A 22,675-nucleotide genomic window follows, 5' to 3' on the forward strand; every position below is an offset into this window, starting at 1 on the left:
CTCTGGATTCTCCAATATTTCCCAAACAAATCCTCGAGAATCCCAAAGAAATTGTAGTAGATCAAACTTGCCTTACTTTTCCTCTTGGGTAAAATAATAGTGACAAAGCAACGTGGGGGCATTGAAGCTACTTGGAGTAACATGATAACTACTGTATTATATTTGTTTGCAAAATGGGGTATAGAAACAGACGTGACAAGCTAGTACAAGCATTTCTTTAAAAAAAAAAAAAAATCAATAACTTTATACTCCAATTGGTACAATTTACTTGTCAAATATTTTCTAATTTGATGTCATTTTTACTTGTTATTTTTTGACAAAGTACAATTTTTTTTTATATTTTATATTCTCAATTTGTTTAAATTAAGTTAATATATTTTTTAAAAATATAGTGAATAAATATATTTAAGATTTTATCGATTAATATAGGTAAAATAAACTCACTATACCAATTAATATTTTCTTAATATATGTGTAAAGTCAAAATTTAACAAATAAAAAATGACAATCAGATTATTATTCATCACGTGGGGTTCGTCACTTGTCCATATTGTGGCAGAGTTATATGATCCGAAATGTCATAATTGAATGGGAAAATGATCTAAAAAATATTTCAATTTTGGTCGAAATTGTTGTTACGATATCAAACTTTATAGAGGACCTTTTACTCCTGCACTATTCAATAGTGTATTTTAAAGGTATATAAGTGCCCACGTGGACATATTACTATTTAAAATGATGCAATATTTATGATGTCCACGTAAACACATATATACCTTTAAAATACACTATTAAATAGTAAAGAGGGGTAAAATGTCCTTTTCAAAGTTTGATATCGTAACAATAATTTCGACCAAAATTGAAATATTTTTCAGACCCTTTTCCTTAATTCAATTGAATTCCTTTGTAAGAAAAATATATTATAAAATAAACTAAAATTGTTGTTTATATTAAAAATATAAATCCCTTAATATAGAATAAAATATGAATTTAGAAGTGGCTTAGCTCGGTTCAAACTTCAGTTACTTAGTCCATCTCTAATTTATTGTTTATTCGTTCGGTAGTAGATCTTTTATAATTGAGCAATTCGGATTAGCTCTGATTTGTTTAGAAAATGTTATTTGGGGACAATATGTGGAGCAATTTGGTATAAATTGATATCAATAACTCAGAATTTGATAACCTCAGTTCATTAACAACTACATATGAATCCTTTTCTGTTTTACACTCATCATCTCAAGTTTTAGATCGAACTAATTCATTGTCCCAACTAGTTCATGAAAAAAATTGATCGTACAACTAGTTTTTGAATACGACATATGATCCCTCCTTTTGAATTTAGTAAAATTGCTTCACTCGAAATTCTATTATGAATTCTTCTATGTTTTTGAGTAAATTTGAACGGATTCACTAACATTTTTTGTTTCTTGAATTTCCTAGATTAAGGTTAAATATTACTCTAAAATTAACCACAAAAAAAAAGTCAATTTATTTAGAACACCTAATAATGAAGAGAGAGGATATTACATTCCAAGGAAACTATGATTTTTCCCTTGGAAGAGATGTGAATATATTTTATTGTGTAATGAATTTGGGATTATGATAATAGTAGTACTATTATTAATAGGAGTATAGTATTTTATGTTTGAGGAAAGATTCAAACACAAAAATACAAAAACCTCACTTCAATGTGTCTTACAAAGATGAATAATTCCAAAAAGTCATCAACCTTTTTTTCACAAATCCCCCTTTTAATTATCCTCACCACTCATTTTTTTTTTCTACTAGCAATTCTTACATCTTTGCCATGTGATGTGATGAATGATCATGCTTCAATTCTCTTCTGTATCTGCAATTCCAATTAGTCATACATCTTCATCTTCATCTTCATCTTCATCTTCCATGTCTTCTAAGCGCTCAATTGTTGAGTTTACTCCGGTCTCAGATGAACCTCAAGTTCTTACTAAACGGCCCCGAAACGAGGAGGAAGAAGAAGAAGTTGAGGAGTTAGTTCTCGTTGACACCGATTCCATCGGCCTTCGCCTTCTCGGTTTGCTCCTCCAATGCGCTGAGTTTGTTGCCATGGAGAATCTCGATGAAGCAGCTAATTTATTACCGGAAATCGCTGAGCTTTCATCGCCGTTCGGCTCATCGGCTGAGCGAGTCGCTGCTTACTTCGCTGAATCTCTATCGGCCAGAATCATCAGTTCTCATCTCCGATTTTATTCTCCGCTTAACCTCAAATCCCTAACTCTCACACATTCCCAAAAACTCTTCACCGCTCTGCAATCTTACAATACAATAAGCCCGCTCATCAAATTCTCTCACTACACAGCTAATCAAGCTATTTACCAAGCATTAGAAGGTGAAGATCACGTCCACGTCATCGATCTCGACATCATGCAAGGTCTTCAATGGCCAGGATTGTTCCAAATCCTCTCCTCTCGATCGAGAAAGCTCCGTTCCATCAAAATCACTGGCGTCGGATCCTCCATGGAATTACTCGAATCCACCGGCCGTAGACTCACCGAATTCGCCAACTCATTCGGACTTCCGTTCGAGTTTCAACCGTTTGAAGGCAAATTGGGACACATCACAGACCTGAATCAACTCGGAGTCAAAATTGGGGAAACTACAGTTGTCAATTGGATGCACCATTGCCTCTACGATATCACAGGGAGTGATTTAGGTACGTTCAGATTGTTAACTTTGTTAAGGCCGAAATTGATCACACTCGTTGAACAAGATCTGAGTCACGGAGGAAACTTTTTGGGCCGATTCGTTGAGGCATTGCATTATTACTCAGCCTTGTTTGATGCATTAGGAGATGGATTGAGTGTAGAGAGTGTAGAGAGGCATACGGTGGAACAGCAGTTGTTCGGTAGCGAAATTAGGAATATTGTAGCAGTAGGTGGTCCCAAGAGGACCGGGGAAGTACCCGTAGAGCGATGGGGCGATGAAATGAAACGAATCGGGTTTTTACCCGTTTCGTTATCGGGTACTCCAGCTGCTCAAGCAAGTTTATTGTTGGGGATGTTTCCGAGAGGGTATACATTGGTCGAGGAAAATGGGTGTTTGAAATTGGGATGGAAGGATTTATCTTTGTTGACTGCATCTGCATGGCAACCGTGCGATTAAGATTGTCTTTTTTTGTTTTGTTGTTTCAATTTGTAAGTGTTTCATAAGAAATTGGACATACTAATAAGTGAAGTGCTCTTGTTCACTTTGGTCCTAATTCTGAGGAGGCCCCGAAACATATGTAATTGTGTTTATCATTCTTGAAAATTATTCTTTTAAGAAAAATACTAATTGCATTGGGTTAAAGAAATTTTGTCCTTTTCTTTACTAAATAATTGTGGTGGAAGATTCTGTTTTGTCTGTTACATCCTCCCTAATGTCCCTATTACTTGACGACCTTACATATCCTTTAAAAATATTTTAATTAGAGATATATTTCATGATGGTTAAAAACTAAAACTTGACCAACACAACTAAGAGAAAATTGTGAAAAGACCCCTCAATCTATAGCCGATTTTTCAATTACACATTCATGTGTTACGCGGTTCTATTACCCTTTAGACTATTTTAGAATGTCGTTATTTACTTCTTAAATTTTGAAGTGACAAAGAATGTGTAGTTCATTGTCTCATCAAAAACAAATACTCCATCTATCTCAATTTATGTGATACTTTTTTTTTTTTTTTAGAGTCAAACAATTTAAATTTGATCGTAAATTTGCGCATGAAATCTTTAAATTTTTTGAAATGAAATTTATAAACTACGTAAAAAGTACTATAAGTCATGATAAATAATAATTCAAAATATTAAAATTTACTGTCAAAGATAGATTTATTTGAATCTCGAAATCTGAAAAGTGCCACATAAATTGGGACGGGAGGGGGAGGGGGGTTAATAAAACTTTAACTTTATAAGTGTTTCTTTTATTTCATTATTAATTTTAGAGCCGTCAAAATGGGCTTAGCCCATGGGGCGGGTTGACCAACTGAACCCGTTATTGGGGTAAGATTGAGCTAAGATTTTTCAAGCCCATTTAAAACTAAGACTTATAATCCGGGCCCATATAAGCCCTTGGCCCTTGAGGCTTGAGAAGGGTCATCCCATGGGCCAACACTATTTATTTAAGGGTAACTTATTGAAAATTCACTAGTGTATAAATTAGCAAAAATTACCTAACTACACATCTTTTCTTACCCTATTTTCTATTATTCCTTACCATTTTAAAAAATTACAAAAATCCCTTTTTTTTCCCCTCAAATTCTCTCCTTTCCAGATACAATCTTCCAACTCTACTATTTCCCCCCATTTTTCATGCCTATAATCACTCCACTATATCACCAGTTACCTTCATCACTAATTTATTTTGAATTTTAAATATTTTCTCTCTCCAATTAATGATTTAAAGTTAATCAAGAGGTAGTTCTTTATTTTTTTTCTTTTCAGTTCTTTTTTTTTTTTACAGGAAAATCATGTGAATATTGGGGTAATTTTTCATACACAAAATAAACCACCCATACATGGACATGACAAAATAAATATGAAGAAAATTAGGACAAAAACGAATCATAAAAAGTGTCACTTATATTAATGGGTTTGTATCATATGTTTATTATGTATGTGCAGTACTATTTTTTAACTAAATCGTTGTTTATCATATTCATAATTTTTTTTATATGATACATAGCTACGTCAAATTATACGGGCATGATACATAAATACTAAATTATACTAAATATATCGATCTCAAACCAAATAACTTATGGGCAACAATTATATGTTTTATGTATCCCGTAAAAATACAATACTTATCAATTTAAATGAGATACATAAATAGTAATGTATCATGTACTAATTTTTTAGATATGATACGTAAATTCGATTTTATACTAAATGTATCAATTACATAATAACTACCACACAGTAATGTATCGATCTCAAATCTAACATCTTATGGGCAACAACTACTTATTTAATGTATCTAGTATAATTACAATACTTATCAATTTAAACGAGATACATAAATAGTAATGTATCATGCACTAATTTTTTAGATATGATACGTAAATTCGAATTTATATTAAATGTATCAATTACATAGCAATTCCCACACGGTAATGTAACGATCTCAAATCTAACATCTTATGGGCAACAATTATTTATTTAATGTATTAGTATAAATATAATATTTATCAATTTAAACAAGATACATAAATAGTAAAATGCTAAGTAGCAAAGATATTCATGATGTATCTTCTCAAAATTTTCGACAATTTTGAATCAAAATTGAAATGATCTTCAATAAACTAGGAGAAGAATTTTGAATCTAATTTTTTTTAACAATTTTGTATCAAAATTGAAAGGATCTTCGATTAACTGGGAGAAGAAAAAATCTTGAATCTCAAATTTTTTGACAATCTTGAATCAAAATTGAAAAGATCTTCGATGAACTAGAAGATTCAAAAGGAAATCATTTGTCCAACAACAATTCCATCACTTTTGTATCCTTCATAAATCATCTCGCTTACCCAAAATTTTGATAATTTTTTTTAATCAAATCTGAAAGGTTTCTTTGTTGATGGGGGGAGCAATTTGAAATTTTGAATTTCTTCATTCTGATAGGATTTGCCTCTGTATGATTGAGAGTAAGAATAAACGTAAGCGTAATTTATGGGATTTAATTAATTTTCAGATTTTATTCCCTTTTTAGAGCAACAGAAAGATTCTTCTTATATTAAAATTAATGTATCCGGATGGTGAATTAATTTATCCGAATGTTGACTTATGTATCCGTAAGGTACAAATTTTAAGGGATTATTGTAATTAGAAAAAGAGTAGGGATAAGATGTAATTTACTCTTTATACTATGAAATTTAGGTAAGTTATACAAATTAATTACTTAGATACATGTTATGTTGTAATATTACAAATCTTACTGAATTTTAGTGTGTCTAGATACATGTATTTTGAGATATATGAACTCAAAAATATGTGTAATTTATTCTATATACACTCTATCCAAGTAGATTCACATGTATCTAGGATACATTGACAAATTCAGTGCCCTAGCCTCCCTCCCATCTCGCTCGTCACTCTCTTATCTCGCTCGCGTATCTAGATGTATTACACGAGATACATGTATCTCGCGTATCTAGTATCCTAGATACATGCAAATCACACTAAATTTTTTGCTAGTGTTATTAAAACAACACCATTCTTTGTCATATTTGATTTGAAAATCTTCTTATTTTCTTGATATCATAGAATTTTAAATTTGAAAAGAAAAAAGAAGGACTTGCACACCCCAACCCGCGACCCTTCTACTGGATTTTCAGGTCCTTCCAAATGAAGGGTCGGACCGGCCCGCCCTAGCCCATCAAATTAATTTTGACAACTCAAATTAATTTTCTATTTTTGTTAAAAAAAAATTTGATGTTTTTTTTCTTTTTTTTTCTTTTACTTTTAACGTTCTTTTTCTTCTCTCTTTAATGAAGAAACACCAACAACAACATGGGTGGCCGCGACGGCACCTACAATCCACCATGTGAACTTCACTCATCCACCACCAAGTCTTCGTCTTCATCAGCTAAGATTTAAGCTCCCTCTTACCTTCAAATCACATACGTCTCATATTAGCTCAACTAACTAAAACTCACCAAAAATAATTATTGTTACTCCACCATATGAAAACAGACCCATCAACCACCAATTCCGTTGTGAACTACCACTGCCACTTCCTTTTTTTCCTTCGTAGCTTCAAGATTTTTAAAGTAGGAGACACAGATTCAAGCATAAACACAAAACTTAAATAGTTAGGTGTCGCATCTACGTTCCCTTTTCAGATCTGATAAAGCTTTGACTATCAAATATATCCTAAACATTGAATAGTACAAAAATCTTACAAAATCTTCATTTTAAAGATTTCTACCCAACTAAACTAAACTAGCCGCATCTAAAAATTTAGGCCCAAAATTGAGAAAATGACTTTTTTTACAAGATACATGTCATCTCTCACCAACAACATGTACCAAATAACACTATCTAATAAGATTAGCACAGATGAAACAAATACCCTAATTTATTTTATCTCCGCTAACGATCATTAAAGGCTGAGTCGTCTATAGATATGATATTACTACTCTATATGAATCATCAAAATGGGCATCAACTATTTTTGCCCTAGTTCATTTCCTTTATCTTCAAACTTTCTCTCTTCCTTCTAAATTTGTTGAAATCGATCATGTCTCAAGAGTTCGGAATGTCAATTTTTAAAATAAAAAAATAGATATTTGTTTGTGCATAGAGTACCGTAGGATCAAGAGTCAAGACATCAAGGATCCTTGTGAATTTGGGTCGTAGATTTTGGGGTTGTAACAAAAAGCAGATTACGTATTTTTTTTTATTTTTTTTGGATGTAATTATTTTCGTTGGAAAGATGATTTTCGAACAAAGAAATAATTCACGATTGACGAAAAATACAACTACTTCACACAACAATGTGAGGTCTGTTATGCAGTCTAACATGAATGAAGTTGAAGAAAATAGAGATCTACTAAGGTCCTTGCTAAGGAATACTCTACACGAGAGAAATATTTACGAGAAAAATTGAAAGAAAATAAGAAAATAATCGACCGTTTGAGACTAATTTGTGGTCTCTTGTTGTTATTTATATTTTGCAAATATTGCCTGGTTGTTCAGATTTATTAGATTTTATGTAATGTTTTTTTTTTTTGTTGTAGTTACACTTTTTATGTAGTTCCTCGGTTGACTTGAGCATGTAAAATCTACAATGTCTTGTCAGGATTTGGTTGTTTTCTTTCCTAATTCTATTTGCAAGATTTTTGATTAGTTCAAGATATGATTATAATAGAGGAACTTGTTGGAATTGGGGCTTTAAAATTTTTCAAGTTACGAACAAGATGTTGTGATTTGACGTACCGATGCTCCCATTCACAATGTAAACCACTATAAAATTTACGTGAATAAATTTTTTTTACCTTACAAAAATTGTCATTACGCTCTATTACAAGATACAATTAATATTCATCTAACTCAAACATAATGATATCAAATGAGAAATCACTTGAATAACTAGTATGATTTGCGTTGTCATCATCACTAACATAAGAATCTTTTAAAATAAGAGAAAAGACATAAAGTCACAACTAAAAATGTCCCGTATTTTCATAAAGACACCTTAACTTTGAAAGTGTCCTATCACCCCACAAAACTTTTTAATATCTTTGTAAATGGGTCATTTTGACCCATTCCCTCGTCTAGATTATCGCGCGTGATGCTCACTCCTGTAATATTCGTTCAACCTGACCCGACCCTATTCTTTTCAAGAAAAGTCTTCTCTTTTTCTCCTGGTGTTGATAATCTCGTTGTTGATGTTTCTTGGTGAAGACTTTTGGAGGGACAAGGAATTGAAGGTCTAACATGTTAGGGCTCTACATTATATGATAACGATCTTTTTTTTATTAAACCATAAAAAACATCAAATTAACGCTTTCTACTGGAAACAAAAAAGATAAAACGAATTCCTACCTTATTGCGCTGGGGGAAGATGATGAATTCGTCAAAGAGAGAGTACCAACGTTGATCTTGCTTTGGATAAAAAGATGAAATCGTAAATTTAGGGCTACCAACGGCTCTTTTGAGTTTAAATTTGGGGAAGATGAAGTAAATAAATTAAATAATTAATAATAAAGAAATAAAGCGACACGTGACACTTTTAAACTGGTTAATGGCAGTGAAAATACTACATCACGCACCTCATGTGCGTGGTAACAACCCAGACGAGGAAATGGGTCAAAATGGCTCATTTACAAAGATATTAAAAACTTTTGTGGGGTGATAGGACACTTTCAAAGTTAAGGTGTCTTTATGCAAATAGAAGACATGACTTTATGTCTTTTCTCTTAAAATAAAATAAAATACTGACCAATATACATGTCTACTACTCGAATTGAAGTTTTAGTAATCCTATTTTGGGTGACTCTTTCATGAGATGTTCTACTCATTGCTTTGAACATGTCTTTCAGCGTGAACAAAATAATAATATTGCCTTCAACAAATTGTCTTCAATATGATATAATAACTCAATTTTATTGATTACTAATTACCCAAATTATGTACATTATATACTACTTGCCAGTATATTTATGAATGGCAACACAAGACACCACAATTTGTACTTTAATCAAATGATATTTTTGAGTGATAACTCAATTTGTTAACTTTGTATAATGATCAAAATGATCCTTCATATATGGGGGTTGAATTATTTTGGTCCTTAATACACATCACGTGATAAAAGTAGTCCTTAATGTATGCAAAATGGGTATTATTTTGATCCAAACCCCAAAATTTAACATTTCTTTGTTAAAAACTAACGTTCCACCTCCCAAGTCATCTCTCTTCTCTTTGCTTGTCCCGCCCCTCCACCCTATCTATATGAAGCTTATTCAAACACATTCATAATTTTTGCAACCAAAACAAATATTTTTTTCTTCTTCTCTTAAGCAACTTCTATCTTGTGGGTCAAACTGAAAATACACGGATTCGGTGAAAAGGCACAAACCTGATGATTTCATGTTTCATAGAATTAACTAACTGGCCTCATTCAATCCAAAAATCATCTAATTCATTCAAAAGACATTATAAGTTAATAGCATTAAAAATAATGGATAATTTTTTTGTGGGTGTATCCATCCTTAAGCTTGGATCTACTACTGCTCTATGTCATTATCTTACCAATTTTATCCTATGAATGGTCCTCAAATGGATAACTCTTTTTTATTTAATTCAATCAAAGTTTCTAAAAATATTGCCATTCATACCATTATCAGAAAATGAAACAAGCTGCTCAAATAAGTACCATTGAATTTCTCATCCAAGTATTTCAATAAGTGTTGAACTTAAATCTATTTTAGAAAGACGATGCAATTAGGAGATAAACAGAAAGGGGCAGAGCAAAGGAAGGGGTCGTTAGTTTTTAACAGAGGACAGTTAACTTTAGGGTTGAGGACCAAAACAATACCCATTTTGCATTTATTAAGAATTATTTCTATCACCTGGTATATATTAAGGACTAAAGTAATTCAACCCCCATACATTATGAAGGATCATTTTGATCATTTTCTCCACATTATACTATTAAAGTACTCAAAAAAAATCAACATAATACACATACTTATGTGCGCTATATGCTTTCTGCATCCTTAATTTGTACTTTTTTCTAATAGTGTTTTTGAGTGATAACTTAATTTATTAACTTCAAATGACACCTTGTATTGTTATCCACAAAAATCTACATAATGCACATATAATGTGCGCTATATGATGGAGAGTTTTTAACATTATAAAAGCGACAACTGTATTCACGTATGCTTTTATTATGTTTAGAATTATTACCTTCAATAGTTGGTTCAAAAATAAATAATAGGCGGCTTTGCTAGCTTATTTTCTTATGTATGATAGATCGATAAACAAAAACTATTATCTTAAAAGTATTTGTATATAATTTAGACTGATGAGAACTATGGAGGTGAGGTAAAGATGATGTGTTTTAGAGGGTGAGAGGATACAAATAGTGTGGAATGTGATAAAATCTGCACTTAGGCCACCATTGATGAGCTTTACAGAAGGAAAAGAAGAAACTAATAGAGAGTAATTGAGTTGTGATGATATTTTTTTTATTTCAATAATGGATCCACTTATATACAACACATTTACAAAGTTAGTTACTAACTAACTTATCCACCTGTCAACTTCTTATTGGAAACTTAATAACAGCCTAACAACCTTCTTAACTAACTAATCTATACACAACTATCAACTAACTATTCCTTTATTTCTACACTCCCCCTCAAGTTGAGAATGGAAAATGTTTTTCATTCCTAACTTGACCAGTAATGTAGCATGTTGTTGACGACCCAAAGCTTTGGTAAACACATTTGCTGGTTGTTCCTTACTTGCAACGTAGTTAGTTCTTACCAACCCTTCCTGCAATTTTTCCCTTATGAAATGGCAGTCAATCTCAATGTGTTTTGTTCTTTCATGATACATGGGATTAGCTGCTATTTGTAATGCAACTTTATTATCACAATATAGATTAATTGGCAACTGCACCTTCACCTGCAACTCTTGTAACAACCCTTTTAACCAAGTCAATTCAGCTACTGTTTGAGCCATACACCTATATTCTGCCTCAGCAGAACTTCTAGAGACAGTGTTTTGTTTCTTAACTTCTAGGGCAGCCAATGCAATCACAGTCCTAACTGTGGTCATTTTTGCTACAGGAGAGAAAGTATCATGAAAGTCAATGCCTTCCTTCTGAGTATACCCCTTGGCTACTAACCTTGCTTTAAACCTTTCTACAGTCCCATCAGCATGATACTTTACCTTGTAAACCCATCTAGAACCAATAGAAACCTTCCCAGATGGCAAATCCACCACCTCCCAAGTATGATTATGATCTAAAGCCTCAAGTTCAAGCTTCATAGCTTGAATCCACCTAGGATCCTTAACAGCTTGGGAATAAGAAGTAGACTCAGAAATAGAAGAAAATGAGGCAAGAAAAGCCTGAAATGGATAAGAAAGATGAGAATATGAAAGATATGATTGAATAGGATAAAAAGAACAAGAACTAGCAGAAGTAGTAGAGGGCAAATAATGATGAACATAATTTGTGAGCCATATAGGAGGCTTAGTAAGTCTATTTGATTTTCTTAAAGGAACAGGAGATGCATCATCATGTGAAGAAACAACAGGTGAGGAGGAAGAAAGATTAGGACAGTCAGGATGCTCATCAGGAAGATCTAATGAAGATACATGAGGAGAATCTGGCATAGCAATAATAGAAGAGTCCTTAGAACCAGGAAGAAACTGTGACTTAGGATGAGAGAAAGGAAACATATTCTCATGAAATGTAACATCTCTACTGATTATAAACCTTTCTGCAGCAATGTCATATACCCTGTAACATTTCTGAGCAACAGAATACCCCATAAAGACTCCTGTAATAACCTTGGAAGAAAATTTGTCATGAAAAAAAAGGAATAGTAGCATAACAAAGACACCCAAAAGTTCTCAAATGAGACAGAATGGGTGGTGTACCATGAAAAACTTCATAAGGTGAAATGCTATTCAGAACAGTACTAGGAAGCCTATTGATAATATAAGTGGCTGTAAGTATACAGTCACCCCAGAACTTGATAGGTATACTAGCCTGAAACCTAATAGCCCTTGCTACTTCTAAGAGATGCCTATGTTTCCTCTCCACAACTCCATTTTGTTGTGGAGTATGAACACAACTACTTTGGTGAATAATCCCTTTGGTTTTTAAGAAATTAGTGGATAGAGTGTTAAAAAACTCAGAACCATTGTCTGATCTCAAGATCTTTACTTTGATAGAAAACTGGTTCTTAACAACAAGAATAAAATCTTTAAGCAGCACAAACACATCACTCTTAAGCCTTAGTAAAAAAGTCCAAATCATTCTCGAAAAATCATCTACAAGAGTAAGAAAATACTTGAATCCATTATAAGTGGGAACCCTGTAAGGTCCCCAAATGTCAGCATGAATAAGATCAAACACAGCTGAAGTTTTAGAAATACTAACAGGAAAAGGCAACCTAGTCTGCCTGGCTAAGGGACAAATAGAACAATGACAATAGCCAACATCATCTAGTAATCTAGTTATTACAGGTATCTTTTTCAAAACAGAAATGGGGGCATGGCTTAGCCTTTGATGCCATAAATGTGACACAGAATCAGATACTGCAGTAGTCATGCATTTGAAAGGAAAGCTTTTAGCAGGTGTTGAAGGACTAAGGATGTATAAGCCACCCTCTTGTCTACCAATTCCCTTCACCTTGCCACTTGAGAGGTCCTGAAAGAGACAAAAATCACGGTAAAAATGTACTGAACTATTAAGCTCTCTTGTATACCTAGCTATAGACAGTAAATTGGTGTTAAACTTAGGTATACACAGAACATTGTGAAGAGTTTTAGAGGGCAACAAACTACAGGATCTTGTATGTGTAATCTCAATGCTCTGACCAGTAGGAAGATGAACATAAGTAGGTTTAGATGAAGGAATTGGATTTATCAGTGAACTCAAGGAAGAAGTCATGTGATTTGAGGCTCCAGAATCAATAATCCAACAGTTTGATTTAGTGGAACCCATACCTGCCATATTGGCTACATTTACTGGTGAATCTTCCTTGTCCTCTCCTTTATTCTTCTTCTTTAAATCTTCCATCATTTGCACATGCTGCAAGTATTGATCATTATTAAGACCTTGGAAAACAGAACCCATACTACCATTCCTTGAAATATGTTCTTCCTGACTCATCACATTATGTGCTGATGATTGATCATAAGAGGTCTTCCTTCTATTATTGTTAAACTTGAACTCTGGAGGGTATCCAATCAACTTGTAACATGTTTCTCTAGTATGACCCTTTAACTTGCAGTAATCACACTTTAATTCTGTGTTTGGATTCCTTATAGGTCTCATATTAGAGACATTTGCAACAATCAAGGAGCTGTGAGTCCCTTCTACTGGTGAAATGCCCAAGATTCCATTACTTCCTCTTTGGATCTCTTCTTGAATCATCATAGAATACGCTTGATCCAAAGTGGGAGTAGGTGTCATCATAAGAATTTGACTTCTTTGTGGAGCATAAGTCTCATTTAGGCCCATCAAGAATTTCATAAACTTCTGCTGATGCAAATAAGTTGTGAAATCCTTAGATTTATCACAATCACATGCTGGAAAAGGAATTATAGACTCAAGCTCATCCCACAAATCATTCAACTTGGAGAAGTAAACAGAGATGTTTTGAATCCCTTGATCAATCATACAGATCTCCTTATGAAGCTGGAAAATCTTGGTTGCATTTACTTTATCAAATCTTTCCTTAAATGCCTTCCAAACCTTGTGAGCACTCTCAGAATATACAATGCCTTTTCTCAATTCTTGAGTCACAGAACTCATGATCCATGACTGTACAATCGCATTACACCTATCCCACTGATGTAACTTGAACTCATCCTCCAGATACGTTTCTCTCTTGCAAGATCCATCAATGAAACCTACTTTATTCTTTACTAGCAGAGACAACAACATCGATCTACTCCATTCTGAGTAATTACCAGTTCCTGTCAACAGTTGAGGAACGAGAGAGATACCTGGTGTATCTGAATGTCGCATATACAGTGGGTCACTGCGATCCAATTGAGGAATTGTTCTTGGACCTGTTACTCCAGTACTAACAGATTCCGAATTGTCTCCCATTGTTGAAAAAAAAAACTTTGAATCAGATAATCAGTAAGTAAGAACAAGAATTTCAAGGGAGAACGAAAAAAAGGGGGGAAATCAGGAAATCAAGAAGAGGAAATCAGGAAGACGATGAAGAAGCTCATCAGCTATGGAACGCACTGTCACCAAGCTCTGATACCATGATAAAATCTGCACTTAGGCCACCATTGATGAGCTTTACAGAAGGAAAAGAAGAAACTAATAGAGAGTAATTGAGTTGTGATGATATTTTTTTATTTCAATAATGGATCCACTTATATACAGCACATTTACAAAGTTAGTTACTAACTAACTTATCCACCTGTCAACTTCTTATTGGAAACTTAATAACAACCTAACAACCTTCTTAACTAACTAATCTATACACAATTATCAACTAACTATTCCTTTATTTCTACAGAATGTCACTAGTAGAACTTGTTTTCCTTACTTTCATCAGGGAACTCATTTTTAAAAAGTTTGTTTCCTAGAGAAAATATTTGATCAACCAAATATGAAAATATTGGAAAGGAAATGGTTCCTTCATACCGAACACACAATATCACCAAAAGCTTCAACTTTTAAGCCTTCATTTAGTAAAACAAAATGACTTCATCAAGAAAAATTTCTGGCAAAAACTGATACTCTCAAATCTTCAACAATCGACGCCTTCTTAAATAAATTCATGAGCAAAATTAAATACAACATTGATAACTACATTAATCAATAAACTTGAGGGAAATATGAAAAACCAGTTCCCCAACAAACTTAAAGCCCAAACTATCTATTAATATGCCAACAATAATGACCAAGTGCTTTTCAAAAATCACAAAGGGGTAAAAAAGAAAGTAGCCAAAAAAGAACTCCATTCTAAAAACAGGACCAAAACTGGAAAACCTTGAAACTAATATCTTTTACCAAGAATTATTCCCAGGATCACTGAAACTAGAGCAACCCCCAGAATAAATTTCAGGGGCAGGGCAGAAGATCCTTCGATGTGTTGAACTTGTGATTCACTGGAGGATGGTTGAGTTGAAGAGACTTCGGACTTCTTCTTGCTCTTTCGCTTCGTTGGTGTGGAGAGCATTTGTCCAATATCCCTTGATTTCACCTCTACCTCATCCTTTTGATCATTACTACTGCCACCAATATCCTGCAATTTTGAATTAAAAGCAATTGAAAATCATTGATCTTTCGAGCTATTTCATGATCATTATGGTCACATTAATTATATAATTTGCATTGCTCTCATCCTTGATAATTTTACGCAGGCATTCTTCTAAAAGACTAAAAAATATAAGAGGATAAGATGTCCTTGTTCATTTAGTTACTTATTAGTTATTACAGTGTTTCAATATCCCCTCTTTCTTCTAATGGTTAAGCATGTGGAAGTATTCTGATGGTAATAGTAGATTCAGCTGAAAAGATAAGGAAGTTGTAGAATTACAAAATGCAGATTCCGTTCATAGCCAGGAAATACGGTTCATGAAAGAAACTAACCTTCTGCTTCAATTTCTCCTCAAGTTCCTTGACTTGGTTTTGTAGTACTACTACTTCCTTGCTTTTGGCTTGCAGCTCCTCTGAAGAACGCTTCAAAGTAGCCTCCTGCTCTAATCCCTTATTGGACATAGCTTTTTTCTGTGTTGTTGACATTTCAAATTTGAATTAGTAACCAAGCTTGAAAAGTGAATGTTTAATGTTCATACTATAGTAGAAGAGTAAAAATCAGAAACATTTAAATTACTGGGATGGCAATATAATATTTGAAAAATGCTACTAACATGCATCTGGCTAATAATTTAGGTTCTAGAATGTTAACTTGGTTGTATATTTAACTGTATAGAAATTACATTACCTCTTCTTTTACTTGTGCGTCAGCACTGCCTAAGTGATCTTCAAGCTCCTTGATGCGGCTTTCCAATTGAGACTTCTGATGAATCTCAGCCTGGAAAACTTCTAATTGACTTTTCAGAGAATCTTCACTTGACTTGATTGCTTTCAACTGTTCTTCAAGATGTGCTATGACATTTTGATGTTCCTTCTTAGAGGTTTGATGTGTTTCATTGAGCAAGTTGTTTTCCTCCAAAATGGATGATAACTGTAAACAGTGAATATTTTTAGAATAGTGAGTTATCAGATGTAAATGCATGCACCTGAAGTAATTGCCTAGTAGTATGAATGATACCATTTCAAAGAGTAGCCAGGCACTAACCTGAAGTTCTAGCTTCTGCCCGTCAGAAGTAAGCTGCTCTTTTAAGTTGTCTATAACCTGGTTTGAAGATTTAAGCTCTTCAACTGCTTCATTCTTCTCGGCAAATGCAGCTGACACTTTGGCTTCTAAATCATTGAGTTTAGAGTCATTTGAGGCCACTTCTCCCTTTAGCTTTGTGTTCTCTTGAGTTAGTCCTTCTTTCTCCTTTTCAAGCTCGCTACACTTCCCTTTCAGCTCTTCAACAACGCTTTCAAGATGACTCAAATTCTTATGGCTTTGCTCTAGTTCCATTTTTTGATTTTCAGCCAGAGTAGCTGTTTCATGAGTCTGCTCTTCATATGTTTTCACCAGAGCTTCAAAAGAGTGTAGCTTATCCATTAATTCTTTACCTTCAGACTCTTTCTGGGTGAGGGTTTGAATGGCTTCGTGCATCTTTGCCTCCGTTTCTGATATGCGGGCTTCGGTTGCCGATTGAAGTTCAGAGGCTCTGGAATGCTTGTCTGTCAGTTCTGTGATGGTGTTCATATGAGAAACTATTTGTTGAACACTGTCCTCCTTTTCTGCATGGGCTGAGTTTAACAGTTCTTCAAGATCACTCACCCTGTTCTTAAGAAGCATATTTGTCTCCATTAATTGTTGGTTTTCAGATAAAATGTCTGCAGCTTTATCTTCTGCCTCCAATATTTTCTTTTTCAGGCCCTCATTGTCAGTTTCAGATGAAGCCAGTTTCACCAACACCTGGTCCAGTTCTTCCTTCACAGCTGAAAAGCTTTCGGCAGATTTACCAATCTGCTCCTCATAACTCTTTAGCTGATCTTCAAGAGCCTTCAGTTTCTCGTTCAATGTTTGTGCCTCTGAATCTCTGGTAACAAACTTGCCAGTTGCCTCTTGGAGTTTGAGCTCGGAATCCGTTTTCAGAGTATCATGCAATGACTCAAGCTCTATGCTTCGAGTTGTTGCTTGCTCCAAAACTCTTCCTTGTTGCTCTAACTGCTCTTCTGCTGACTTGAGCTTCGCCATCACCTCACTCTCTCTCAACCCAGTAGCATTAAGATCATTCTCAATACCTTCCAGTCTTTGTTGTGTGGCATTCAATTCATTACGCAGGATCTCAAGCAAGCCTTCCGTTTCAGCTAGTTTTTCAATTGAGTTCCTGTACACATCCTCTAAGTTTTTCTTATCCTCTGTCACACTGTTGAGACATTGACTCAATTCGTTCTCCTTCTCCTTGGTCTCCGCCAGAATAACCTCCAGGCTTGATGATTTTGTTTGGAATATCTCTACTTCTGCTTCAAGCTCAGATGCCCTGTCAGAGTGCTTCTTAGATTCTTCTTCTGCAGCCACACATTTCTTCTCCAATATGCTTATTTGTTCTTCAAGCTCCCGAATCCTATATTTCTCCGTTTCGAGCAATAGCTCCAAGTCACTCGCCTTTTTGCCAGCTTCCTCTACTTTAGAGTGTGATACCAGCATCAAGTCCTCTAGTTCATGGCTGCGTTGATCTGTGGTATTGGCCCGACCTTCATGCTCACTGCACTTGTCAGTAACACTTTTAAGATCTGCTTCAAGTTCTAAATTACGAGCACTTGATTTGACCAACTCAGAATCCAAATGAGCTATCTTCTCCTCGTACTCCTGCAACCTAGTATCCAGCTGTTTCCTTTCTTCCAGTGTCTTCTCAAGGGTGGCCTGTAGTTCAGAAACTTTCCCGGAGAACTCATCTTGTTCCCTCTTGTAGACATCCTCTAAGTTTTTCTTATCCTCAGTCACATTGTTCAGGGATTGACTCAATTCACTCTCCTTCTCCTTGGTCTCTGCAAGGGCAACCTCAAGGCTTGATAATTTTGCTTGGAATGTCTCTACGTCTGCTTCAAGCTCAGATGCCCTGTCAGAATGCTTCTTGGATTCTGCTTCTGCAGTCACACCTTTCTTCTCTAATGTGCTTATTTGTTCTTCAAGCTCCTGAATCCTATACTTCTCTGTTTCAAGCAATTGCTCCAAGTCAGTCACCTTTTTGCCGGATTCCTCTACTTTCGAGTGTGATACCAGCATTAAATCCTCTAATTCACGGCTGCGTTGATCAGTGGTGTTTGCCCGACCTTCATGCTCAGCACACTTGTCAGCAACACTTTTAAGCTCAGCTTCAAGTTCTAAATTACGAGCTGTTGATTTGACCAACTCAGAATCCAAATGAGCTATCTTCTCCTCATACTCCTGCAATCTAGTATCCAGCTGTTTCCTTTCTTCCAGGGTCTTCTCAAGGGTGGCATTTAGTTCAGAAACTTTCCCAGAGAACTCTTCTAGTTCCCTCTTCGTATAATTGCTTTCCAGTTCCGCCAGATTTATTTTCTGTTCTAGCTCCACATTCCTCTCTTCAGCTGCAGCACAGCGATTCTCCATTTCTTTAAGCTGCGATTTTGCTTCTTCTATAGCAGCATTGGATATTTGTAGCATGTCCTCGAGCTCAACATTTTTCTGGTTGGCAGTAGTTATGGCATTTGACGATTCAAGGTGAAGCTCTTCCAATGATTTCAGCTTCTGTTCCAGCTCCGCACTGTTTGCTAAAGCTTGAGAAAGAAGAGAATCTGCATTGCTGAATTTCTCATCTGAAAGCTGCAATTTCACCTCTAGATCACTACATAATTCCTTCATCTGGACAACACTATTGTTTATCTCCGCTACAGCAGCTTCAAGAGCTCCTTTCTCTGTAGATAGTTTGGCCAGCTCCTCCTCTGACTCTGAGAGTTGTGTTTCCTGGCTTTTCAGTTTACCCTCAATGTGTTCCTTTAAACCTACTTCCTCCTGAATTTTCAACTTTATGTCTTCCAACTCAGATACCTTAGCGTGAAGATCTTCTTTAGTGGATGATATTAAAAGCTCAAGAGACGAAATATTCTCCTTCACCTGAGATTCAGAAGCTTTTCTCGTGTCAAGCTCTTGGCTTAATTCATCTATAAGAGCTTCTTTTGATGCAAGTTTACTCTCAATATCTTGCACTTGTGATTTTGAGATCTCTAACTCTCCTTGAACTTTAGAAAGCTCTGAAGCTGTAGTCGTGAGTGCTTCTTCAACCTTCTGGTTTTCAGCAATCTTCTCATTTAGGCTCTTGAGTTCTTCTTGTAAAGAAGCCATCTGGTCTTCAACTTCTTTTGCATTCTGTTTCGACAACTCCAGCAATCTCTCAAAATCCAAGGCCTTCTTTGTCTCTGATTCTGCAAGTGAGCCACTTTGTTTGTGCAACTCCTCAAACTTTTGAGCCTCACCTGCAGAAGCCAGCAGCTCTTGTTCAAGCTCTTCCATCTTCTTCTTTGAGCTTTCAAACTCGAGGCTAAGTCTGTCAAAGGCCTCCTTAACATTAACATGCTCCTTGTTATTCAATTCTTGAGCTTGCAATGCCTCTTGCAAAGCATTAAGCTCAGTGCTATATCTATTTTCTGCTTCTACAATCTGCTCTTTCAATTTCTTGTGATCAAGTTCAAGGTCTTCAAATTTCCTTGCAGTTTCGTCCAGCTTCTCTTTTGTGAGCGACAATTCATCCTTTAACTTCACATTTTGAGATTCAGTGTCTTTTAATGAACCAGCAACTCTTTCCAATTCAAGCTCAAGTTCTTTAGCCTTTTCTTCTGCTTCAAGATATTCTCTGCTAGAAGATGAAATATTTGAGCTGCGGTCCATCACAGACACTTTGCCCTCTGCAGGAGAAGCTTCAACTGCAGCATGTGAACCATCCTTTGATTCCAAAGCTTCCTTCTCTACTTTTATAAACTCTCCATCAAAAGCAGACTCTTCGTGCTCCTTCTGAACTTCTATCTCGCCATTGGACACCTGTAATCCAAATAGAAGATGAGGAAGAGGAAAAAGGAATTTCTTAACCAGTATATTCAATTATAGTTTATTGAACTTTAAACCAGGTCACTTCCAACCCGAAGTTTGCGAGTTCGAGTCACCAAAGAAGCAAAAGGAGTGGGAGCTCCTAGGGAGGGATTAAAAAAAAAAAAAACCAGGTAAACTACAAAAATGATTTACTCAAAATTAAGCAAATTGTTCGCCATAGTTGATGTAATATATGCAGTGAGTAGAAAAAACTAAGCTTGTCATACACTATTTATTTGACAAAAGTGCAGTAAATTCATGTTGTCGTTTCCAGTGCCACCACCCTAATTACATCTAAAACGTTGAATCCATAATCACTTTAAACCGAATTTCCTACCTTAGTTGGATTCTACACAATTGTGTTTTAAATCAAAAAGGTTTTCTTGGGGAAAAAACTCCTATATATCTATCATTTTCTTAGGGAGAGATTATCCTATCAATAGTTTTTATATTTTTTATAAGTATTAATTTTCATATGTAGTTTAATTGATCAAATTATATCAAAGATTTTTTCTTTTTTAATCAACTTTCAAAGTTTACAACTATTAGCTTCCGCATAACGCCTACTATTCCCATCCCAACGTATTAAAAAGGAATGCCAATAGATCAAGCAACTGACAGGATGTGTAGTTTGATTAAGTATGCAAATTAAGAGGTTTCTGCTACTACGATTCTAGATTCTCGAAATTAGTGGTGGCAAATGGACGGGTTGAAAATGGGTAATAATTCAACCCGTTCATATTTTATATGAGTAAAAAATAATTGGGTAATAAATAAATTGGGTAAAATACTAGTTTACTCATATTTACTCATATTTTCATAAGTAAATAGTACTTTACTTAAGAATTCAATAAGGAAAAAATATTTTAGTCTTTTTTTAGATGAAAAATGTTGAAAATGCTTAATTTAGTTTTATTGTATCATAAAAATAAAATAAAAATCCTATAACTTTTCAATATAAAATAAATTTATGTAATAACAAAATGAAAATATTTTTAATTTCAAAGTAAATGAATATTTGCATTTTAGGACTAAAACATGCTTAATGCACTTTAAGCAATGTCAATACTAATACATGATTTACTTATTTTACACTATTATTTATTATCCAATATAAAATTAAACAAATAAAAAAATATAATTATAATTAACAAAAGAAATGTACATTTAAAATATATATTTTTGGAGGGTCAAAGACATCACCTTTTCAATTATAGAGAAGACTAATTAGTTCTATAGAATAACATAAAAAGGAAGAAAAGTTGCACTATTTTTAGTGATATCATGAATTTTGAGTGAATAAAAGTTTGAAGTTTAATTCATTTGGTTAATTCATATTTTACCCACATTTTTATGGGTTGAATATATCAGTGGCGGAGCCACCATACTATTAGGGGAACCCCTTTGGCGGAAAATTATATAATATATACTGGTTAAAATAACTTTTTAAGTATATCTACAGTAGATGTCGAACCCCCTATTTTTTCAGATTTTGAACCCCTTTATTGAAAATTCTGCCTCCGCCACTGACCCATATTTTACCCATGTAAAAAATCACTCACCCAACCCACTAAAATATGGGCTCATTTTACTGGCACTACTCGAAATTAAGCATTGACAGAAAGAAATATCCTACATTTTGTTTTGGGACATTTTGAAAATAAGATTGATCCCATTTATTTCATGGATATAATTATCAAAATATCACCACTCACCAGAACCATTAAAGAAAGTAAAGTAAAGTAAAGTAAAAAAGGCAAGTAACGAGCATTACCTTAATAAGATCTTTTTTGCCCTCTATCTTTTCTGAAACCTGTACCACTGGTGCATCTGTGGTTGCTGTCTCTGCTTCCATCTCAAAATAATTTCACCTTGTGAAGTTGTTAAAGTATCTGGATTGATGAAAACAGCTAAGTTGGTAAGGTAAAGAACTAATTAAAAAGTCTCCACTTAATTCACAATAACATTATTTTACTTCTCTAGAAACTTATTTAGCTGTAGAATATGTTACAAACTTTACAACTTAAAAGGGAAAGGAAAATATAAAGAAACGTTAGCTGTATAGTTTGGCGTATATAAAAAAATACTGGCACATAATTTCGAGTCCATGTTATACAAGTATTGCACGAATTAAGTATATTTTAAGAAGCAAAGGAAATTAAAGATACGAAAATAATATTGATTTGGACATAACTTATAATTTATCCAAATCATAAAGTTATTTTCAACGGTTTCGTAAAGCTGTGGCATTAAAATTTTCATATGCA

At 34.4% G+C, this 22,675-nt stretch overlaps 2 protein-coding genes across 3 annotated transcripts; one reads left to right on the top strand and one right to left on the bottom strand.

The window, feature by feature from the left end:
• Nucleotides 1-1,639: 1,639 nt before the first annotated feature.
• LOC125835458 (scarecrow-like protein 23) lies at nucleotides 1,640-3,322 on the top strand. The gene has a single exon (XM_049514584.1). The coding sequence runs from the start codon at nucleotides 1,822-1,824 to the stop codon at nucleotides 3,136-3,138; it is 1,317 nt and encodes a 438-aa protein (XP_049370541.1). The 5' UTR covers nucleotides 1,640-1,821; the 3' UTR covers nucleotides 3,139-3,322.
• Nucleotides 3,323-14,975: 11,653 nt separating this feature from the next.
• On the bottom strand, nucleotides 14,976-22,321 carry LOC125835404 (COP1-interactive protein 1). 2 transcript variants are annotated; one of them, XM_049514526.1, is made up of 6 exons: nucleotides 22,183-22,321; nucleotides 18,635-20,360; nucleotides 16,536-18,055; nucleotides 16,179-16,421; nucleotides 15,824-15,961; nucleotides 14,976-15,476 (listed from the first exon to the last, which is right to left on the bottom strand). In XM_049514526.1, the coding sequence occupies exons 1-6, from the start codon at nucleotides 22,261-22,263 to the stop codon at nucleotides 15,228-15,230; spliced, it is 3,957 nt and encodes a 1,318-aa protein (XP_049370483.1). In that variant the 5' UTR covers nucleotides 22,264-22,321; the 3' UTR covers nucleotides 14,976-15,227. The 2 variants fall into 2 exon arrangements, with proteins under 2 accessions (XP_049370483.1, XP_049370482.1); XM_049514525.1 differs by having other exon boundaries at nucleotides 16,536-20,360.
• Nucleotides 22,322-22,675: the final 354 nt, after the last annotated feature.

Source organism: Solanum verrucosum, unplaced genomic scaffold, assembly GCF_900185275.1.
Source record: "Solanum verrucosum unplaced genomic scaffold, falcon-dt-bn FXZP01000040.1, whole genome shotgun sequence".
Taxonomy (NCBI): domain Eukaryota; kingdom Viridiplantae; phylum Streptophyta; class Magnoliopsida; order Solanales; family Solanaceae; genus Solanum; species Solanum verrucosum.